The sequence below is a fragment of the Amphibalanus amphitrite genome, unplaced genomic scaffold (assembly GCF_019059575.1).
Source record: "Amphibalanus amphitrite isolate SeventyFive unplaced genomic scaffold, NRLGWU_Aamphi_draft 000359F_arrow, whole genome shotgun sequence".
NCBI classification, from domain to species: domain Eukaryota; kingdom Metazoa; phylum Arthropoda; class Thecostraca; order Balanomorpha; family Balanidae; genus Amphibalanus; species Amphibalanus amphitrite.
The window spans coordinates 270,708-293,747 of record NW_024881853.1 but is presented as its reverse complement, the minus strand read 5'-3'; the positions used below and the strand labels follow the sequence as shown (position 1 = coordinate 293,747).

General features: G+C 53.8%; 2 protein-coding genes across 3 annotated transcripts; one reads left to right on the top strand and one right to left on the bottom strand.

The window, feature by feature from the left end:
* Positions 1 to 558: 558 nt before the first annotated feature.
* LOC122389481 (epidermal retinol dehydrogenase 2-like) lies at positions 559 to 22,754 on the top strand. 2 transcript variants are annotated; one of them, XM_043381593.1, is made up of 8 exons: positions 559 to 862; positions 9,214 to 9,338; positions 16,840 to 16,950; positions 18,091 to 18,252; positions 18,925 to 19,007; positions 19,423 to 19,539; positions 20,380 to 20,522; positions 21,900 to 22,754. In XM_043381593.1, exons 1-7 carry the CDS (start codon positions 643 to 645, stop codon positions 20,471 to 20,473), a joined length of 912 nt encoding a protein of 303 aa, XP_043237528.1. In that variant the 5' UTR covers positions 559 to 642; the 3' UTR covers positions 20,474 to 20,522; positions 21,900 to 22,754. The 2 variants fall into 2 exon arrangements, with proteins under 2 accessions (XP_043237528.1, XP_043237527.1); XM_043381592.1 differs by lacking the exon at positions 20,380 to 20,522 and having other exon boundaries at positions 565 to 862.
* Positions 10,316 to 13,508, bottom strand: LOC122389480 (L-threonine dehydratase catabolic TdcB-like). The gene is made up of 2 exons (XM_043381591.1): positions 12,534 to 13,508; positions 10,316 to 11,631 (listed from the first exon to the last, which is right to left on the bottom strand). The coding sequence occupies exons 1-2, from the start codon at positions 13,128 to 13,130 to the stop codon at positions 10,699 to 10,701; spliced, it is 1,530 nt and encodes a 509-aa protein (XP_043237526.1). The 5' UTR covers positions 13,131 to 13,508; the 3' UTR covers positions 10,316 to 10,698.
* Positions 22,755 to 23,040: the final 286 nt, after the last annotated feature.

The window sequence follows — 23,040 nt, the reverse complement described above, 5'->3', positions numbered from 1 at the left end:
TCGATATTTTGCGATTTCGATAATTTGCGACTTCGATATTTTGCTTTCGATAATTTGCGTTCGATATTTTGCGCTTCGATATTTTGCGTTTCGATATTTTGTCATGGAAGCCACCTGCCCCCCCCCCCCCCTCGGCCGGCGAGGGGTACACCACAGACATCAACATTAGACGGTATAGAAAAAGCAATGCCTACGGGCTTACGGGAGGTACACATTATGTCAATGTAGACGTTAGATTACGTGAAAGAGAACTGCATAAAGACGAAGGGTAAGTTCACTTGATTTGAATTGTTGACCTGAGTACGAGTGACCTGGGTCTCTGACATTTGTACTCCTACATGTCGGGCGAAGACGCACCATGAGGTGTGTCAAAAACATAGGGGTAGAGTAAAAACACTTTCCTACCCACGACAATGTTATATCCGATCACCAATCGTCGATCGGCAAAGACTGCACCCCAACTGCCCCCGTATCGGTCGAATGGCGCACCAATCGCAGCCGTCCGCGGAGTGACGTCACCGGCCGGGAGGATCGACCGGCCGGTGCGGTGACGGCAGTGCAGTCAGAGGTCGGTCGGCCCGCGGAGAGTTTGAGTTTGTTTGGCACCGAGTTGGAGTGGCGGCTCTCCCCCGGCGTGTTACCATGGAGACGGTGCTAAACGGGCTGCTGTGCGTGGCGCAGGCACTCTTCCTCTGGCTGCAGTCGGTGGTGCTGTTCTTTGTGCCGGCCAAATACCGGGAGAAGTCGGTGTCCGGCGATGTGGCGCTCATCACCGGCGCCGGCAGCGGCATCGGCCGACTGCTGGCCCTCCGGCTGGCCAAGAGGGGCGCCCGCATCGTCACCTGGGACGTCAACGCGGAGGGTGAGTGGGCAGCGGTCGCCGGAGAGGAGAGCGGTCCGCGGCTGGTTTAGAGGTCGCTGGAGCGTGCAGCGCAGCGAGGTCTGCAGGCGCACTCTGCCTCTGATATCATATCCTGATCCCCTGACAAGTAACAGAAGCACTCTGATGTGTCGTGTGTTGTGCTCCCCTCGGCTGCGCGGGGGCTGAGAGGGGCACCATCCCCTCCCCAGGAGCCCCCCCCCCCCCGGCCGACACGGACCTTTGTACTGTCACCAGCTGCCCTTACCGGCCTCAGCGCTCCATTCCGACCGGCCCACAGCGCGCGGTGAATGGCCGGGCCCGCTGTCAGGCACCCGCCCCTTCCCGGCGGGGCTAGCTAGTAGATAAGCCCGGGCGCCCGCTTTTTGTGTGCCGAGTGACGACTGACGGCCGCCGGCGGACCCAGGCGCCGACCCGGGCCGCCGGCGGACCCAGGCGCTGCCATGGTCTGGATCCAGGCGGTGGTATAGGGCGGATCCAGGCGCTGCCATGTGCCGCATCTAGGCGGTGTTGTAGGACGGATCCAGGCGCTGCCATGTGCCGCATCTAGGCGGTGTTGTAGGACGGATCCAGGCGCTGCCATGGGCTGGATCCAGACTGTGTTATGGGGCGGATCCAGGAATTGCTATCATGTGGCGATAAAATCAGTACCTACCTAGCCGCCGAAAATGTATATGACTGACTTTGACTTTTCTTCGACTATTACGGAGTTATTCGGACACCGCCTTTCCCAGGCCAAGCCCAAATACACATAACCTTATACCTACATCATACATCATAGATCAACTGCAGGGTGCACAGATAAGGACGTTCCACATGAGTTCACCTGAACCCCAGCGACATTGAACCACACTCCGAGCAGTCCGAAGACTGCGGATTGTGGGTTCTGTCGGCTTTCGTGGTGGACTGGACGACTTGCTGCGGTTGGTCCTGCATCTGAACCGCCCAGCGAGTTAAACAGACCTGAACCAATGTAAACAACATAATGCCGAGAGGTCATTGCCCTGCAGGAAGAGGATTGGGTTGGGCGTTCTTATGTAATCATTGTTTAAGGTTCTTAGCAATGCTCTTACAATTTTAATTCGTAATGCTTCATTGTCTTGCGCCTCTCAGTCATACAATGCTCGTACGGATCAATCCATATTTTTGCCTGCATAATCTATAATCGTTTCGCAGTACTGCATCTCAAGATAGCCTATTATAGGAAAACGGCCGCCCAAATGTAGCTGGAGCTTCTCAGAAAAAGGGGGTGTGTGACGTAGCGACCGGTGACCAAAGACAAATTGCCCAATTCGCCAGTAACCTCTGAGGTTAGGTCTATGGCTCTATGGTTGATATTTTTGCAAATATCTTCTTTGCCACTTGTGTGTTGATCTCAGGTCAATATCAGGACAAAACCAGTCAGGTGCGGTTAGGTCATGAGGCTGATAGAAGGTCACGTATGTAGTACCTATGCATGTCAACAGCTTGCCGTAAACTCATTTACCGCAGTTCATTTATACTTGCTTCGTCCGCAATCCCGAAGAAAATTTGATATTCGTTTTTGTCACAAGGCCGGCCCACACTCGTAATGGTACTATTGGCGTGCAGGGTGATTCGAGCTGATTTTGCTCCTGAATGGATGGCTTGGCAGTAAAAATGCTTGAAAATGCGATTGTTGCGAAACAAAGCTGAATGATGGGACTCTCTCTACCTATGGGCAGGGGCTGAAGGAGCTGATCATTTGCACCAACAGAGCTCTCCCAATTCCACTCATGCGAAGTGGTCTACCGTGCCAACAAAAGTCCAGGCCCACATCGTAACGCCACATTGAACGGGTTTTCCCGCGCGCTTTTGCGCCGTTTCTCTCTCTACACGAGGTCGTTCCGTTCTGTCGCGCGCGTGCAGACTCGCGTCATCCAGTTTTCTTCTCTCAGAGGCCATTGACCCTGTCTGGTCGGCATGACTGGGAGGGGCTCGGGGCAGTCATCTCACGCCGCTGCGCCGCCGCTGCTTGCTGGTCCGCTGGTCCGCCGTCGCCCGACCCTCGCTGTCATGACCGAACGGTAACGAGCGCCTCGGGCTGTGGGCCATCTTCCTCCCAGCAGTGGTGTGAGTGTGTGCACTGTGCACCGTACGTGTGCACTGTGCGCCGTGCGCTGTGCGTATGGGGTACAGAAAGTGCGGGATGATTGGGATGAATTGATGGTCGTCTCTGCTCGCTATAATATGATCATGGGCTGAAGTGGAACCACATACAAACCCATCATTTTTAGTCGCATGTTAATATGGCAGACTGCAGTGACGTTTCGACACATCTAGCACCATCCACATGGGCAACTCTGGGATGTAGAAATGTTTTTTATTTGAATTAAGCCCCATAATCTCTGACCTGTCCGCTGCCGCAAAAATGTCTGAGCGATATCTGCACGCTTGGTTTTGAAACCGCTAGTGTCACCGTTAGCACCTCACCTTAGCTTTATAAAGTGATATAATCTGATTTGAATATTATCTTCAGATTTCAGCGAGGATGACTTAGCCGATGTATATCTTGATGACAACATTTTTTATCGAAAGCCTCAAAGACCGTCCAGCAAGCTCGAAATGATTCAAGGTCGTTCTTGGACGCCATGGTTAGTTTAAATGACTTCAATCGACGGGACCTTATTCGGGCCCTGAGGGCGTCGGGTTCGCATTGCCAAATGTCTTTCTAGTGTCACTGCTCGCGTGCAAGGTCACTGTTTGTCACTTTGTGTTAGCGGTCGTTTAGTTGGGGCCGATATGGCACGGCACGACTGGAGTCCGTGCTGTTGGCACCAGAGATTGTGAACAACAGTTCTGTCAGTGTCCTCTGTTATCACGACTGGTAGGGACTTCCTCTGGGCTGCAATGCGCACTGAGCAGGGGCGCGGATCGGGGAGGATCCTGACAGAGCAGCTATATTTAACTCTTCCCCTCCGGCTGCGCAGCACTTGCGGGCAGTGGGGCAGACGTGAGACGGGGTCCCTGACAGGGTAGTTATACCCCCCCCCCCTGCTGTGTAGCTTGCAGGGGAGCCGGTGACCCCTGGCAGCGCATCTGTGACCCTGGCAGCGCAGCGCTGGCAGGCCCCTCCTTCGTCACTTCAGCGATATGTGTCTGCACGCTGCAGACATGTTCGCAAAACTCGAGCGCCGCGGCGTGACTGGGCGTCGAAGGGGGAAAACATGGCAGTAATGCATGTCAAAAACCTCGCCTGCAGCTGCGTAGAACTGTGGCTTGTGATGGCTGGGTGCTGTGTCGGACATTTTCTCCATCCGGGACTACCGGGATATCCCTGCGGTCTGGAAACCGGAGGCAGTCCTTTGATACGAAGGAGCTGTGACCATGATGTCATTCGAGCTGGTGTCGTGGTTTTAGCAAACATGTTTGATATCATCGGACCTTATCTGTTCCGCGGGTTCCATATGGTCCTGGACCGAGTCATCTCAGACTGAGTTCAGCCGAGTCTGGTATCAGAGTCAGCCTGCTGATCCTCAGTGGCCTGACTCCGAGTCTGGTATCAGAGTCGGTCTGCTGATCCTCAGTGGCCCGACTCCGGGTCTGGTATCAGAGTCAGCCTGCTGATCCTCAGTGGCCCGACTCCGGGTCTGGAATAATCAGTCTGAGTCTGCTGGTCGCTGACCACCCCCAGCGGCCAGAGTCAGGTATCAGAGTCAGTCTGCTGATCGCTGACGGCCTCCAATGGCCGGAGCTTGGTATCAGAGTCAGCTGATCTTCAGTGGACCCACTCCGAGTCTGGCATCCGAGTCAGTCTGCTGATCCTCAGTGGCCCGACTCCGGGTCTGGAATAATCAGTCTGAGTCTGCTGGTCGGCCCCCAGTGGCCGGAGTCTGGTATCAGAGTCTGTCTGCTGATCGCTGACGGCCTTTAATGGCCGGAGCCTGGTATCAGAGTCAGCCCGCTGATCGCTGACGGCCCCCGGTGGCCCTGACGCCGTCTGGTCGGCGTATCGCCGAGACCAAAGTCCGTCCGGGTGCGTCGCTCGCGCTGCCGAAGGCCGCGACGCTGGGACAGTGCCAGATAAACTCAGATCATCAATCAGCATATTGCCTGGCTCGGACTGAATGGAGCTGAACTGAACGCTGCTCGGTGAGCCAGCACTTGCACTTTGAGCTGGGATTGGCACGCCGATGGTTGGTTCTGGTAAAGACAAAGGGCTCCCGAGTAAAAGTAGTTGCACCAAATGCGTTGACCTCAGTGTATTTCGAGTGCTATGGGTCCTGACTACCACATTGTTATCCAATGTACATACAATTCGTTGGCTTACATAGAGTGAGGTGGTAGAAGTCTTAGCTCTGCTCTGAATTGCACGCAAAGCGTCAGCATGAATTGCATGAGCCACGGGGCCTTATATGGTAAGCTATGCATATCGTGGCCACTCTGTATTGTTTACTGCAGCGCTGCGACCTATGTTTTAGTCAATTCGGCGTTCGGGGGCTAGTATACGTCCGGATGACCATTCAGCCAAGGCCGCTTCGCGTATCCGAGAGGGTCGGTACAACTCGATGGATCCCAGATACCTCTCCGAGGGATCTCTGTGGATTCCGGAGACCTTTCTTGAGACGGTGCATCCCGGACTCCCGTCCGAGCGGTCACCGGGTCTGCACGGCCCGCGGGACATCGCGAACGGGACCGGTCGCTACTGCGTCTACCCTGAACCCGCTCCTATTGTGTCCTCGCCGAGCTAGCTCATCCTCCGGCAGCGTCCTCGTATTCCGCTCGTCTTCGAGCAGCGTCCTCGCGGTATCCTCGTCCTCCGGGGATGTCCTCGCGGTACCAGACGTCCTCCTGTACCCTGCAGTCTTGGCGCCCTCGTGCCACCATGTCACGGCCATCGCTGCGCCCCCCGTCGGTTCACTACCGGCCGCACCCGAGTACCTACCACTCACCGACCGGTCAAACGGGTCGGACCGGTGACATTTTGCGACCGTGGCGGCAGCGGCCCGTCCGCCGCTGCCCGCCCGACAGGTCCCGGCGGAGGCCGTATAGTATGACGTCAGAGGGTAGAGACCCACGCCGGAAGGCTCTACGGGCCTACCGCAGGTATGCTGAGTGTGCTGCTCCTCACTCGCTGCAACCTTGACAGATAAGGCTTGACAACCTTGACTTGACAGATGACAGATGCCGTACCGCTTGCAGGATCGATACCAGCTGAAAAAAATGTGATCCGTCTACGTTTCAGCAGGATTGGTATCCGTAAAGTATGACGTTCCCGAAGGTAGTCGTTCTTTGCACGCCCATTGTTCAGCTCCTTTCCTAGCCCGTGTGCATGTTCATTGGTAGCCATCGCCAACGTTATTCGAGGAAATGGACAAGGCCTTGCTGTCCTACAGGCGGAAGTGAAGACTTAGGCGGATTTTTTCCTCATTTTTGGACCCATCGACGTTTAGCTATAGCAGCTGTGTGCGATATATGAGAAAAATGCATGGTATTGCATTTCATATTAAATCGATTATATTAATATGAAATTAACCTTCGCCCTGGCAGGGGGGGGAGTCGATGCGACCCCCCCCCCTAAGGTTTTTCGAAGATAGTGTAAAAACGGAAATTTGGCACAGCCTATGGGGCAACCTTTTTACATATGACCTGAAAATTTCAGGTCCGGGTGACCTTGGGTCAGGTCACCAGGTCAGAAAAACCGGTACAAGGTCATGGTCAAATTTCAATTTTATTTTTGCACCTGTCCAACTCACAGTTTTTGACTGTTTCCTTCAAATTTTCAGGATGTGCTAAGTTCACCGAGTTGTATGACATATAGTTCGGGTTTTTGAGGTCACTGACCTGAGGTCAGTTAGAGGTCATTACGTCGTAATGTTAAGCCTATGGGAAAATACTAAATTCGGAAAATACTGGAGGTATCCGCTTCGTTCTATCACTTTTGTGCTTTGAAACCACAGTACTAAGCAGCAGGTCACTTGGTGCTTTTTTGTTTTGTGTACTTATCCATGGGCCAGGTCAAATGAGGTCAACTGAGGTCAAATGACGTTTTTGCCAATAACTTGGCGCATAATGACGCTAGAGCTTAACCCGCGCGGGGCTGGGGGGGGTAAATTTTACCCCCCCTCGCGAATTTTTGCGATATCTCAAAAACGGCGGCGCGCAGCGCCGCCAAACTTTCAGTACCTTTTCTTACATCAATTTGACACGTTCCCTGAAAATTTGAGCGAAATCCGTCGGAAATTTTTTGAGAAATTGACGTTTTAGTGACGTCATGTTCGCCATTTTCGCCTCAAAAACGGCAAAAGTTCAAACGCCGCTAACATCTTCATTTGTAAAGAAATCAAGACGTAACAAAAAAGGTTATACGTAATTTTACTTTGTCTATCAAATGGCTATCTCGGTTTTTTGAAAATTTTGGATTTTGGCCTAAATTTTTTCAAAAAACTGACTTTTTTGGGAAAATCATTATAAAATCCAAAATTTTGAGTCTATCGAAAAAACCGGAATATATGTCATAGAAGTGGTCTATGTGCACCTACATACCAAATTTTAGAAGAATCGGTTCAAAAATGTGGGAGTTATTCAAAATTTTATGACGTCACGACACACAATTTTTTTGAAAAATGACTTTTTTGGAAGTTCTAGACCTCGTACGGAAACAAAAATAGCACCATTCGATTCGCCGTGAAAAACTGCATCAGATAGACACCTTTTTAGGCCTTAACAACCAACTTCAAAATTTGACCTCACTTGACCTGACCTTGACCTGACCTCGACCTGAAATTCATCCTGAGGTGGTCCATATCACTTATTGAGTGTGCCTATTGAATTCTATGAGTAAAATGACCCATAAAACATGTGTCGCACATGCCCTTTTCTATATTTTGCTTTTTGGTGACCTGACCTGACCTGACCTGACCTTGACCTTGACCTCTGAATGATATTGTATGCAACGAATATTGTCTTGGTAGCCTAAGAACACGTTTTGGGCGATCAGTCTCAGTCCATGACTCCATTCTTCGGCAACTACGGTGCAAGGCCGATACTGTAGAAACTTGCAATTTGTACCCTTGACCTGACCTTGACCTTGACCTCAAACTTTAAATTAAGTACATGTTTTTAGTAGTTCGTGATGAGAGCTTTCGATTGGCGCTTGAATGTTCCAAATCCGACCATTAGTTCGGGAGATAACAGGGGGGGTAAAATTTACCCCCCCCCCCCCAGCCCCGCGCGTTCGGCTGGAGACCCCAGCCCCGCGCGGGTTAACAAATGGTGTCATTGTGTTCCTGGTGATCAGCCGAATCGAAAGATATGTAATATGATGCAATTTGGTTGACTTGAACTTAATTAATTAAGTTCAGTTTACTTAAAAATTAAGAAAAACTTTACGTACACTTAAGCAAGCTAAAAAGTATATCATTCGACGCGCCTTGACGTGCTGAGTTCACTGGTGCTTTCTTTTTGCTCTATCTTATTTAGATCAAAAGTTATAAGCGAAAAACTTTTGACCTGTTTTTAGCAGAATTTTTACATTTATACCCCCCCCCCCAAAAAAACCCTAAATATTGACCTAGAGCAACCAAATTTGCACAGGGGCGAGAACTCCAGGGGGCCCACCTACCTACCAAATTTGGTGTTTCTAGGTGCCATAGGAGCCAATCGCGAGGGGGGGGGGTCGCATAGACCCCCCCCCTGCCAGGCCGTGTTATGAAAAATGCCCTGCCAGGGCGAGGGTTAAATTGTTCATCGAGTGAACGGACGACCTCAGCTGCTACCCCCGCCGAGCCATTGTCATTCATGGCTATTCACTAGTCCGCTGCTTTATGTTCCACTGAGGGCTGAAGGTCATCAGCTCCACACGGAAACCATTGTCTGTTGCAGTCGTGCCTGGCTCCATCTGATGACGCGACATTGAGCCGATCTAACCTTTGTGGGAGTACCCGTTCCCTTCCTGATCCTATCTGGCCTTTACTCGCTGTCACAGGACCTGCAAGGACCAGCGTGTCACCCGTCATATTATAGCTCTGCATAGTGTTCTCTATCGTTTGACCTGGCGTGACCCGGCCCGGCAGGAGACGTGTTCACTTTCAGTCCTTTGACCTGACCTGATCCGCCCCAGCAGGAGTCGCATTCGGTTATTTGACCTGTCGTGACCTGGCCTGGTAGGAGACGTCCCCTTTTATTTGACCTGGCGTGTCATTTGACCCACTTCTCCGGCCCGCAGGAGAAGCGTTCAGTCATTTGACCTGGTGTGACCTGACCCGGCCGTCGTCACGAATCGTGTTTAGTGTTTTGCCCTATTGTGATCCAGCTCGTCAGGAAACGTTTTCAGTCATTTAGCTTGACGTGATCTGACCTGACCCGGCCTGCAGGTAACGAGGAGACGGTGCGCCAGATCCGCGCCGCCGGCGGCGAGGCCCACGCCTACACCTGCGACCTGTCCAACCGGGAGGTCATCTACAAGACGGCCGAGCGGGTCAAACGCGAGGTCGGAAAGGTGAGAGCTGCTCACAGGGGTGAGATAGGTGAGAGCTTCCCGTGAGATCACGTGAATGAGCTAGCTCCCAAGCGATATCGGGTAGGTGTGAGTTAGAGCCTCCCCTCAGGGGTCAAAGGTGAGGTGAGAAAGCCAGGCATCATATGGGGTCGACCGTCGAAGACTAGGTCAGATAGGTGAGCGCTCCCAACGAGGTGAGGTAGGTAAGCGATAACTCACCCTCAGGGATCAGATGCGAGGTCAGATGGCTGAGACTGCCTTCATGGTCTAAACGTGAGGCCGGGTAGGGGATAGATTATCCCGTTACGGCTCGCGCTGGGGTCGGGAAAGGGAAATCCTCCCAAAAGCGACTCGAATGGTTTGGAAGATGAGAAGCGGTTACGGCTGTCTATAGATACTCTTCAGCTGTGGATCGGAGAGACACGAGCTCCTCACATTGACCAAAGCCGACCATACCACCCACGTTGTGTGTCTCTGAGACGCGGCGGCCGGACGAGCTCTGTTTACTCGACTCCCGCGCAGGGCTGACGAGGCAGGACAGTCTGTGTCGCTCTTGGTCCCATTCCAAAAACAGACTGCGTGCTGGTCGCCGTCGAGCCTCACTAGTTTCAGTGGGTTTTGAGAGCTCCGAAGCCACCGTGCTCGATATTAGACCTGATACTTTGAAGCTAAGATGCTCTTGATCTCACTCGGGGTCGATGTCAAGAAAACAGTGCGTGTCTTTTATAACTCACAAATTATAACTAGTGCCTTATGATTATCCTCCCCCATGACAACACAACACCAATGGAGCAGAAAAAAAAATGTTCCCTGACCATGGGATATCCTTTTGACCAGAAAGGTCATCCTTTCTGTTTTGAACATACAATGTGCTCCTATAAGCATGTTGGCTACGTATTGCATACCTACCATCCCGTCTAAGTTTATCACTGACGTTTTTCGTCAGGTATGGCCCCATAAACATCTTAAAAGCAATGTGAAAACAACTGATGTATTTATACAGGTGCTGGCCGAAATGCATGACTGTTCACTCGCTCAGCTACTGCGAGCTCTGAATAATTTAGCCATGCAAATCGCACCAGTGTCTGGTCAGTGGTCAGGCCAGTCATCCTCCATTTAACAGCTTCGTGCCGATCACGGCCTCCAAACGCGGCCACCGGATACACATTTTCTCCCTCCGTATTTGTCCTGCCGCGATCCGCGATGCTCGGGGTGTCCCCGGCTTCACGGTAGATAGATATTCTGTCCCCGACACGTGTGACGCCGCGGGGACAGTGCGCACTGCGCAGTGCCCTCTGTCGTCCGCCCGGTCCTCCGTCTGAGACGGCACGCCGGGCGCGGTGCTGCCGCCTGGCGCCGCTCAGTCGTAGGTGCCGCAGACGGGTCCGAACCGCACGAACTCGTAGGCAGTGCACAGGGCGTCCCGCAGCCGGTACGTCTCCGCCGCGTTGATGGTCTCGGCCACCACCTTGACCTCGACGCTGTAGATGTCGTTGCGGATCCAGGCGCGCTCGTGCATGATGTCCTTGATGCTGACGCCGAGTTTGGCGAGGAGTCGAGTCAGCTCGGCGATCCCGCCGGGCCGGTCGCTGACCGTGACGGTGAACTTGCAGAGGCGTCCCTCGGCGGCCAGGCCGCGCTCCAGGCACCTGCCCAGGATGGTGGTGTCGATGTTGCCGCCGCACAGCGGCACCACCACGCGCTTGCCGCGCAGCTCGGGCAGCGCGCCGGACAGGATGGCGGCCAGGCCGCACGCGCCGGCACCCTCCACCATGGCCTTTTCGACCTCGACCAGGCGCAGGATGCTGATGGCGATCTGCTCCTCGGACACCTGCACCATCTTGTCGATGAGCGGCGCGGCGGTGGCGAAGGCGTTGACGCCGACCAGCGGCACGGCCAGGCCGTCGGCGAGGGTCGAGTGGCAGCGCGTGTGTACGGGACTGCCGTGCTCCACCGCCGCTGAGAAGGAGGCACACTTCTCCGACTCCACCCCGATTACCAGCACGTTGGGGTTGAGCGACTTCACTGCGAGCGCCACGCCTGCGATGAGTCCGCCGCCGCCGACGGGCACCACCACGGCGTCCAGGTTCGACACCTGCTCCATCATCTCCAGGCCCATGGTGCCCTGGCCGGCCAGGATGTTTGGGTGGTCGTAGCCGTTGATGTACATCATGCCGTCCTCCTTGGCCATGGTCATGGCGATCTCCTTGGACTGGGCCAGGTCGTCGCCGCGCACGATCACGTTGGCGCCGAAGTTGCGGCACGATTGGACCTTCATGATGGGCGCGATGATCTGTGGACAGAGGTCAGCGATCAGATCTGACCGGCCAGTGGACCGTGACGTTATCGGGCTCATGGTGGTGATGTCGGACGAAGTTAAGACGAATCGGACGAAGTTAAAGGGACCCTCCCACCTTAACATTAGATTTGAGTTGAGATAGCCAAAATGGGGTCCCTGGCTCACAATTACCGGTTTCGGCACTCACAACATCGAGAAATGCCTTAAATCGGAAACATTGAATTTCAAAATTGCAGCATTTTGGTTCAGAGGGGCTAATGCTTAGGAATACCCCTCTGAATGTGTGACGTCAGCGCAAATATCTAACGATTTTTAAATGTTTGACTAAAACGTTTTGTAGCACGCGGTAGTATATGCTATTTGCGCGCAACATCTGCCGCAAACGCCGCACTTCTAAAATAAAGTCGCTAGAAACAGCGGAGATCAAAAAAAGTAAACAAAAATAAAAGTCTAATATCTTGAAAACCGGTGAATATTTTTCGGTGAAATTTGGTAGATATTCGTTTTCGCTCTTTCTGAACCGAGCGACATCACTTTCATGCCAATTCATAAACTTTTTTGAAGGTGGGAGGGTCCCTTTAAGTAAACTACGGTAAACGATGTCAAAGCTAAGCCGCGAGCTCGTCAGATAGTCAACGAATCAGTTGAAAAGGAACTGTCACCATCTAATATCCTTAATCAGTCAATCAGGATATTTGTCTACTTAGCATCCTCTGTTTTCAACATTTTGAAACATTATCAAGCTTCATCATCTGCTTTTAGCATGCCTTCTACATTTTCTGCTTCTGAACATAACATACGTGCGCTCGCCTCGTTTTCCCCACTATCCCTCCCTATCATAGCTCATATCTGTGGACATCACTACGTCTACCCCATCTCCTTCTCCCCGTACGTACTGGCATGACGACGGTGACGCTGACGCCCAGCTCCCGGCCGTGGTAACAGAGTGCCAGCGCGTGATTGCCGGCCGAGGCGGCCACGACGCCCGCCTTCCGCTGGTCCGCCGTCAGCATCATCAGTGTGTAGCGCGCGCCGCGCTCCTTGAAGCTCCCCGTGTACTGCATGTAGTCCTTCTTGAAGAACAGCTGCATGTTGCACTCCTCGGAGATGTAGGAGCGCGTGCACGGCGTGGACATGATGCCCGATTTGATCTTGTAGGCGGCCTCGCAGACGTCCTGGAAGTGTAGTGTGCGCGGGTTGGCCGGGTCGCACCACGGGTCGAACATGACGGTGTTGTCGGCGATCCGCTGGCTGGGCTGGCGGCGCCGCGGCAGCTCGGGAGAGCTGTCCGAGCCGGACACGTAGGGCACGCTGTCGGCTGGCAGGCTCAGCTGCGCCATCTCCGAGGTGGCCACGAAGTACTTGTCCGGGTAGGAGCTGGCCACGCTGCCATTGGTGATAGGGTCGGTCTTCTGCGGCACGGCTATGGACGGCGTCGGGATGCCGTTGCAGTCTGCTGCCGGCGCGGTGGGGTCGGCGATCGGCGGGGCCATCTCAGTCCCGAGTTTGATTCAGAGAGAAACTCCTGCCCCCGCGACAGACGCTGTACTGGAGAGGGACCAGTGACCACTTCTGATGGGGGACGGTCCGCTGCTGGTCACTTGCCCACCAGACACGAGAGGCTCGGATGTTACTCGGAGCGACGTGGCACCAACACTGACCGGCGGCCGGCGGCTGGCCTGGCTCTAAGGCCCGGCACCGTGTCACCAGACGTCCCTCTCCGCACCCCTCCCTGCTCGCGCAGGCCACTATTCAGGCCGACCTTCGGCGTCCGAGAACGCCACTGCCTAACGAGTGTTGGCAGCATGTGCGCACCTCGCGGCGTGTCACGTGCCTGGCGCGCTGTCGGACTGTCCCGGGTCGTCCATCCCGGCCCCGGGCGCCGTCACTATCATCCCGCCCCCAGCAGTGACCTACCCTGACCGATGCGCCCCATACGCCGCGGTCAGTAGTGCTGGCCCGTCCCCAGTCCTTGCGCACTTTCCCCTCGCCCCGTCATCTGGCGTTTCTCTGATACAGACCGTCTGCAAGCGGGTGCGTGTGATATATGTGTTTATGTGATGCGCGCCAACTCTCGCCAGTTATGACCAGAGCTGCCACTTCCAGCTTGCGTGAAAACCATCCAGTTATGTCTGTATTCATCCCTAAATGTTGACGCGTAGCACGATTTTTTTTGCTTTTTATGTTCGCAGTCACTCAAGCATGAAAATATTTGCAGCTATACTGCGCCTTACGGCCAGCGCGGTGCGAGTGAACTTAGACAAACTTTGAAAAGAGGCGACCAGAAGGGCGCGAAGTGAAAGGGGCGGAGTGAAAATTAAGAATCAAACTAGCGAACTTATGCCCCTAATATTAAATATTTAGCGTTGAAATCACTGCTGTCTCGATAACTCGTGAGCCCAGCAAATTACCTGCTAAACAGCGCATTCAATAAACTCCATGTTAACGCTACTCAGCATAATGATTTTGGTCCTTCCAGATTCGGTAGGACGTGACACGGAATGTCAAATTCGCATCTCCACATGGCTGATACATGTCACCGTGTAGTTATTTGGCCTCTGACCGTCAGCAGCGGGCCAATCCTGGAAAACCGTTCCACTCTGCGAAACCCGATCAGCCGGCCACTGCAGTGTGCGAAGTGCAACTGAGTTGGACCCTACGTCCTTCACCTCGGTCGCTGTGGAGATGGGACTGGGCCGGGCCGAGATGACCCGTAATCTCGACAACTTTGGGGGATCACTCCTCTGCTGAACGAAGCCGGCCCATGTTACCGGGCGGGTCCGTCGGGTTCGCCAGACCAGACACACGGGGAGCGGGGCCGGCAGGGCCGCGTGACATAACCGGCGTATCCTCTCGCCGGCTGTTTTTGTGCTGGTTCTCCCGCGACAGTGGCTGGTGCCAAGTGGCGGCTGGCGGCGGCTGATAGCTCGGGTCCGTCTAAATAGAACTGACCTCGAGGGTCAGACCGACAGAGTGACAGAGCGAGGACAGACCCGGCAGACGCGGCAGTGGCGAGCTGACAGCTGACCCGGTCTGGGCTGCCCTGACCCACCCCTGACCTGACTCGTCCTGACCTGCCCTAATACTGACCCAAGCGGTCCCATCCTATACGATCGATGTAAAAAAGTGAATGGCTCGAGTCACGCTCTGAACGAGGTTACGAGCAAAGTCACCGTTTTGGTCAGGGCTCGGGTCAGGTGTGGCCTGTGGGTCACCTGATCTACATTGAGAAGTCAGAAGGACCATGTGACCCCCTCTGGCACTGTCAGGGTGCCAAGGTCAATCCGTGGAAACGTACGCAGTGGACTGACAGCATCTCGGCCGTGATTGGTCCGCTCCAGGGGTGTGTCTGATGACGTCAGCCGCCGCCGGCTGCCCAGGCCTGGACTCGAGCCATCAGCCACTTATGTAATTATCGTAAATTGTCGTCTATCAACTGAGCTTGGAAGGCATCGACTGAATGAAGGATACTACCGACGTTTCCTGAGAACGTTTTTATAAGTGCGTAAACTTTGATTTTGCTTAGATACGCGTATACCTACTGGCCAAATAAAAAAGTGAATGTTATGTTAGGCTGTTGCTGCATTTCATGAACCCTCGGCATTCGGTCACGTAAGTGTAAAACGGTCGGTCACGTCATGTAAAAGCCGCTGTTGGTATTTCCACCGCTCGCTCCCCGCTCTACTATATCCGCCACAGCTGCGAGCTGCCTGATAAGTAGACACAGCTGTATCCGCCACGCGGGGGCCGCTCCGCACGCTCGTCCCGCCATGAACGATCGAGACTGACATTGAAGGGCTGGTGGACAAAGGCCAAATGAGTACAGTAGAACCGTGGATGCAGGCTCGACCAAAGCTGACGTTGCCGGAGAAGGCTAGGCCAGGGCTGATGATGTAGGGTCAGACAAGGTTAGGTCAGGTCAGCCCGGCGGGATCAGGTCGTTCATGTGCCAATGTCTCCTGTACTTGTGTAAATGTGGTGCGTCGATAGGCTGTCACCGTAGGTCCTCATCTGTGCCATCCGGTACATACGCGTCTGGCAGGTTCTGGTCTGGCCAACAGACCAGTGTTCGCAATGGGCCGCAAAATCCCAGTCCAGCCCAGCACAGGCCCATGGGTTCACAGCCCGGCCCAGCCCGAGCCCATTCACGGTAAAAGCGTCAAAGCCCAGCCGGCCCAGTCCGTCAAAAATGAATGAATTAAAAATTATTGACACCACACAGTCATCCAAAGGTAGCAAAGAAAGAATCTTTTGTGAGCAGCATGCACAATGTACATTGCATATGCGTGCTTTATTATCTCGTTTTTGAGTCTTGCACAGTAATAAGCTATTTAGTTATAGATTTTGTCTCTGTTGCGAACCCCTGTCTCCACTTTACCGTTCTTGGCCCAGCCCATCCACAGCCCATCGATCCTTCATATTTGAGGGCCCAGCCCAGCCCGTAGCCCAGCCCAGCTCATGGCCCATTGGGCTGGCCCGGCCCATGGCGAACACTGCAACAGACCACCAGGTCGGGCCGGGAAACCAGCAACGCACCATCTGCGCACGTGCTCGGCTGCGGTCACGGCACGGGTGACACGAACTCCGTGCGGGGCGCGACACGGATGGCACGGACGGCGTCCCACGGTCAGTCAGGGCTCCTCCGCGACTGCTCAGCCGCTTTAGTGATGCGGAGATGCCCACAGATCAGCGGCGAAATCCTGTGTTAGCATAGGCATCCACTGCGTCAGCACTACAAACATCAGCTCATAGCATAGTCATTAGAACAAACATGCTGGCAGTTGCCTATACGAGGCCACGTGCATGGGTCCGGTAACGAATGCACTGCTTATGTCCCAGCCATGTGCAGTGCACTGTATGGAAAACACATAGGTACCCACTCGCTCAGCAGAAGAGCAGTCACTCGTCGGTACTCCGGGACTCCACCCTTTGGTTTTTCCCGTATCTTTTCGTCATCTAGTTAATATTTATCAAAATCTCCTTCAGCAGCTTCTCCCGACCGATGACAAATCCCGGTAGACATATATTATTGACCTCTTTTGACCTCGTTTGACCTTATTGGACCTCGTGTGACCTTAGTTGACCTCATTGACCTTAGTTGACCTCGTTTGACCTTTGTTGATCTGGTTTGACCTTTGTTGACCTCGTTTGACCTCGTGTGATCTCGCTTGACCTCATTTGACCTCGGTTGACCTTGTCCAGGTGACCATTCTGGTGAACAACGCCGGCATGGTGACGGGGAAGCCACTGCTGGACATCCCCGACAACCTGATCGAGAAGACCTTCGAGGTCAACACGCTGGCACACTTCTGGGTAAGTCGGCGCGCCGTCCACCTGTCCGCTGTGGTTTGTGATTGAATAGGTTACTTTTGATGGTCACAAGGTGAGTGCTTAGAGTGCTCTGTGTTGAGCTTGGTGAAACTTGTCCAATTTAGTACCGTACTATTTATGATTTTTTTTCTGTTCAAAACGTTATACCACTATATTGCCGACACTCGACAGTTGCTAATCTATTATCACTTATAATTTGTACCTATAAACAATAGTTAAACCTGTTCACATGTCAAACATGTACAGTCACCTGTACAGCATGCTGTAGGAAGTAGGAATGTAGTTGCTAGTATTAACTGTTATTGTCATCTTAGTACGTCCACTTGTGTTTTATATATGATTTAAGTGTCTTTTATATATTGTGTCTTTTACCGGTTTAATGTCTTCTGCCCATATTGTTGAAGCGAGCACATGAAAAACCAGTAATTATCTGGATGAGCTTTAATTATATTTTGATTCTGATTCTGATAGTCGGACATGATTCAGTCTCGGCAACGCCCTATTCTTATTACATCTGACTCGAAAAATTTGAGTGTCGTGGCCGTATCGCGCTATCGCGGGTAGACGCCCAGTCTGGTTCTCAATCTCATCTGAAGTGGATCACCAGAGGCCTCATGTGACATTTTCAAATATGTGGGATGGACACTCGAGACCCTATCAGCACCACGCTAAGCCGCTCACATGAGATGTCATTCATGGATTAGCTGTCTCGTGTACCTAAAGCTACTCGTTAAAGCGTCTTCGTTTGGTTATAGTTGGCGAGAACCGTTACTGAATTGTTGTGCGATATTGACTGAATTTACTTTCATGAATGGCAAAAGAGACGGGGGACCAGTAGCCAAACTGTCGTGTTAAATCACATTTTTATACCAACTTACGCTACTCTGACCAAGCGGACCTTCGAATAACTGTATTTCCTGTTCCTAGATGTCGCTAGTAGTTCAGCGCCTAAAAGCATGCTGTGCCGCAATGACTGACCGGATTCTGGCCTTTTTACGGACGCTGTTCCAACTGCACCATGCCACTGCCGGGGCTGCCTATGACCTCCGCTGACCCCTGCTGACCTCCGCTGACCTCTGCTGACCCCACTGACCTCTGCTGACCCTCCACCCCGCCCTGCAGACGTGCAAGGCGTTCCTGCCGGACATGATGATCGCCAAGAAGGGTCACGTGGTGAACATCGCCAGTCTGGCCGGCCTGCAGGGCATGGGCCGCCTCACCGACTACTGCGCCTCAAAGTTCGCCGCCGTCGGCTTCCACGAGTCCCTCACCGTCGAACTGAAGGTAATAAGCTACCTAATTATCTTTGGCCTCGGAGTTCAATAATTAAATTAAACTTTCCCAAAATAACTTTGAGATAGGTATGTTGCAGTCGCTTTGTTAAAAAATAAATGCGCTGACTTTTAGTTATACCTACAAATACAAACAGAAAGATCATTATTGAATCGCATTTATGAAATGTCTTATGGCATGCGTCTAAATCTATTTTAAGCACGAGCAAAGCCGATTAATTATCGCGCTGGGCCATTTGCAAACAGATTGTTTGAACAATGCCAATATCGCGTATCTGATTTATTTGCTCTTTCCATGTCGGTGGGGCGCTGTATCTTATCGTTGCCCCGGCCGTGTCACCCTGTCGCCCCGTATCAGAGCGGCCCCGGCTCGCTCGGCGTGACCGTCTCTGTTTACATTGCCGATGTGCAGCGCTCCCCGGCCCCAGCCCTCCGGCCTCTAATCCTCGGTCTCATCCGCTCATCCCCACACTTCAGCCTCCATCCCCGCCCCAAACTCTCAGCCCCTGCAGCCCCAGCCTCTCAGCCCCTGGCCCAGCCAGTCTGTGGATAGCCACTTCCGAGTGCTGTTTGCAATGGCGAATGGCGATATTTCACAATCAGCTATCGGTGCTGTTCGCGTACCCTGCACCTTCCGGCTCTGACCTACACCTGCGTGCCCCAGGTCGGAGGTCACGAGGGCGTGAAGACGACCGTCATCTGCCCGTTCTTCATCAACACGGGCATGTTTGATGGCGCCAAGTCCAAGTGAGTGAGCCGTGTCCGTCCCCTTTGAGACCGTATACGGGCACTGCTAGCTCACAAGACTCTGGAGTGCTTCGTGTCAGCACCTAGCAGCTGTAAATGGCGACACTGGCTTATGCGTGCTGAGTCATTATCCCAGCTGTGACTGGCGCTTTGCAGGCTGACTCACGCTCTGACGCGCCGGATCACGCCAGTGTTTTTCCCTGAGAAAGTATTGGGGGTTTCCATGGGAAGTGTGGGAAATGAGTGTTTCTCCGGGATAGTTTGATTGGAGCAGAGTGTTTCCCTGCGAGTTTCTGATGGATTAAATTGGTGACCCGAGTCACGAGGGCCCACTGTCAGGTAAACACGTCACATTTTCTGCAGCTGGGTACGGTAATCGCAGTTGTTAAATGGCGTGCCCTGGTCAATGTTTCAGCATCATCCCGTTCTTGGAGCCCGAGTACGTGGCAGAGCGGATAGAGCAGGCCATTCTGCTGAACGAGGAGCAGGTCCTCATCCCCGGCTATCTGGCGGCGCTCTTCTACCTCAAACTGTGAGTATACGGCTACCGAACTAAGCAGCCGCCCTGCCTGAGCACTGAGCAGTGACCTGACCTCACGTGTAACGGACGCGGCACACCGCAAGCCTTGGGGAAGCACCGGCCCGCAATTCGTGGGAAGGCTCTAGCCTGCCGTGCGCGCTCGTTCACAGTTCACAGGGCGACCGGTCGAGTCTGGCGGCCGTCCCGCTCGAGCGGTGACCGCGGCCCCTTCACCCGGTGCTGGCGCGGCGGAGCATCCCGCCTCCGCTCGTTGTGGTCCCTGCAGTGGCTGCGGAATGTGCGAGGTCGCGGCTGCCGCCGACTCTGTGCCAGCTCTGTGTTGGGTGGTAATGGTGCCGCTACAGTAGACCGAGTGCGCATGACTGTATATAACGATGCTCTGTTATGAAGTGTGCTATGTGGCTCGGGTCAGAAGGTGTTGCGCCAATGACCTTTACAGTGTCTCTTCCCGGTTTGGACTTCACCCCTGCTGCTTCCCCAGGATTCGGAGACGGAAGAAGTCTCTCAGTCATATAAATACTTGCTGGCAGAGCGTCTATCCTTTCATGCACAGGGAACCTATAGGCTATAGCCTACCCTACAGGCAATGCATAGGCGCTATAGCAGACGTACGACACTCGACTAGGTAGCTTTGCTTGTCCCGACTTGACTATCAGAGGTCCTTCCCTCCCATTTCTCCCACGTGGGATGAACCGGGACCGGAATGATGCACGTCGCTGTGGGTTTTATGTGGGATAAGGGCGCCCTCCCCCATCCCGGAGAAGCAGCATGGGTAGGTACGCCTTCCACCCCGACTCCCCTCGCTCCCTGCTGACCGGGCCGCTGCGCCAGGGCCATGCCTTGGCGCGCCTTCTGGACGCTGGGGCTGGCCTTCAAGGTGGAGCGCGCTATGGACACGTTCACCGGCCGAACCAAGCAGGCGTAGTGGGGCGGTGGGGCCCGCCGCCGCCGCCGCCTGTCGCGCCTCCCTCCAGGTGGGATCGTCGGGCCGACTTGAGAGGAACACGCACCACGTGCATGAGCTGTTCACAGCGTCCAATCTTGCAACAGGTCGAACATGCCTGCACCGGCTAATGCTGCCTTATTGTGTCGGGCCGTCCGTGCCGTATACTTCCTGCTTGTACCGCCTACATGCTGGCTGAGCTGATTGTACCGTGCCGTCTTGTCTGCTTGATCGCTCGAGAAGCCTGCCGCCTTTAGGTACGCTCTTTGTGCTGTTTGCATGCGTCCTCTACTTTGTGCGTGCTTGTTCCTCTTCATCTGGGTTGTACACCGGGATTGCATGATGACAATCTTCATCGCATTGCTTGGATTGGCCGCTTGTCTTGAAGTTGGGTTGTATCATGTCTTCACCGTACAGACAATCGAATGCACCTGGATCGTGCATCATGACATCGTGAACGTTGCCCTCGCCATCTCCCTGGATAACTCCGCAAGGCACATCATAACCTTACTTTCAAGACATCCCTCAAGCTTATCAAAACCGCATGTCGATGCGATAAATAACTCAACTCTAATGGGTGGAAATCGGAGAGACAATGGGTTACCAACCGTTCACTTCAGGGACCCGAGACGTTCCGTAATCTGTATTCCACCCCCCCCCCCTTCCCTCTTCAGCTATAGCCTATAGGTCTGTTTGAAATCGCACCCACCACCGAGAGTTTGTGTCCGCCCGTCCCGTCGTGAACGTCCCGTCTCCCTCTCCCTACACTACGAGTATTCCCTCTTCTCTGCAACTACCTTCTCCCTACAAACGTTTATCTGCCGAGTTTGATGCAGGCGGCCAGCATTCTCCCCTGCTTTCGCGAAAATAAGCGTAGAGTCTACCTCAGTTGCACGGTTAATTATCCGTACCCAAGTGCAGGATAATTGCCAGCTTTCATCCTCATGCCATCATTTCGAGCGAGCGCCATGTGCAGACTCGCAGCGAGCGGTGCCCATCCACCCTCCCCGGAGGCAGGTTTGTGCAGACTGCATATATGGACATGGGGACAGGAAGACACGCACCCAGTTGTACTGTTTAGCATGTAAATGGCCGAGAAGCGCCCATGAGTGGCGTACTTTGGTAGTGCTTGAAGTTTATAAATGGATTCAACCATTCAACTAGCCCTAAAGTCAGGCCAACGAATATGGCAAACGTTTCATCCCCCTCCCCCCATGCATATGTATGTAGTTTTCATTGCCAGCTGTGGAAGCATAACGATGCACATTAGTATACACTTATTGTGACTTGCCTTGGTCATTTTTGAGTTGAAGTGCATAAAGAAGCCTACCGTAGACTCTGGCATGGTCGTTCAGACCGGTTCCGCTCTCACCGCCCGTCTAACATCTGTGCCCCGCGCTGATGACAGGTCGCTGAACTATGCTGTTCTCTACGAGATCGGGAAACTGCTCCGACTGCACAACCCCATGGAGACTTTCCGCGGCCGTCAGCCACCCGTCACCAATGGAGTCACCAACGGAACTGCCAATGGCGGCACCAATGGAGTCACAAATGGTGTGACAAATGGCGTCACCAATGGTCACGCTAATGGCATCACCAGTGTTGCTGCAAACGGCTCCAGTAACGGCGTCACCCGTCACCGCCAAAACGGCTCAGCGGCGGAGGACCACTGACTGTGACACAGGGGAGCACTGGGATAGGAGACCTTTCGAGGTGTGACCCGAGGAACTTCAGCCGCGCTGCCTGTGACCCGGGGCGGGGTCGTGACAGCAGGGGATGGCGGCTGGCGAAGGACGAGCGAGTTCAGAGGAGGGAGAGCGGCGACAGGTCAGAGGCGGGCGCAGGTTGAGTCCACCAACCAGACGGGGGAGGGAGGGGAGGGGATCAGGGAACCATCCATGACACTGTGTAATTGCGCTTTGAAGGCCCGCTGCCCGATGTCCAGCCGCCTGGCTGGTATATGCGAGCTGAGATCGTGGGCTTCTAGGACAGTCATGTGGCCCACTGGCCTCCTGGGGCGTGGAATGCCGCTCGCTGGGACACAAATCGTGCCTATGGGGTGCAGCCAGAGGAGTGGCTGTGGCGATGGCACAAGTGCTGCCATCGGAAATTCGGGATAGGTAGAAGGGAGTGATCGGACCACAAATACGAAACCTCACTGGGGGTGATGAACGTGCCAATCCTGTTGATTATCTGGTGAGTGGTGACCACTGGGGACTCGGCATGCAATGAGGATGACACGAAATATATCGCTATGTATCGATTCGTTTTTGGTTCACAAGAGAAAAAGAAGCCATCCTTCTCGTGAGAATGCGAGTAATAATGCAATTATAACTGCACGAACGCAAAGCAATGGAACATTGGGAGCCTGCCGTACCGTCATGGTCATACCCGTGCCGTGCCACCCTCTGTCAGCCAGTCATGGCCGTCCCTGGGCAATCGTTTGGCTTCGGCGGTCTCCACGCCCCATCGACTCCGCCCACGGCGTGCAGACCGGTTTGACTCCGTCCCCCCCCCCCTGCAGCTTTGGACCCATGCCAGCTCGTTGT

What these genes read in the sequence shown, in the direction of transcription:
- LOC122389480 (XM_043381591.1), bottom strand. Translation starts at nt 13,130, where the DNA reads ATGGCCCCGCCGATCGCCGACCCCACCGCGCCGGCAGCAGACTGCAAC. An exon ending in GCGTCACCGTCGTCATGCCA is followed by an intron (nt 11,632 to 12,533) that starts GTACGTACGGGG and finishes CTCTGTCCACAG; the next exon opens with ATCATCGCGCCCATCATGAA.
- LOC122389481 (XM_043381592.1), top strand. Translation starts at nt 643, where the DNA reads ATGGAGACGGTGCTAAACGGGCTGCTGTGCGTGGCGCAGGCACTCTTC. An exon ending in CCCTCACCGTCGAACTGAAG is followed by an intron (nt 18,253 to 18,924) that starts GTAATAAGCTAC and finishes TGCGTGCCCCAG; the next exon opens with GTCGGAGGTCACGAGGGCGT. An exon ending in GCGCTCTTCTACCTCAAACT is followed by an intron (nt 19,540 to 21,899) that starts GTGAGTATACGG and finishes CGCTGATGACAG; the next exon opens with GTCGCTGAACTATGCTGTTC.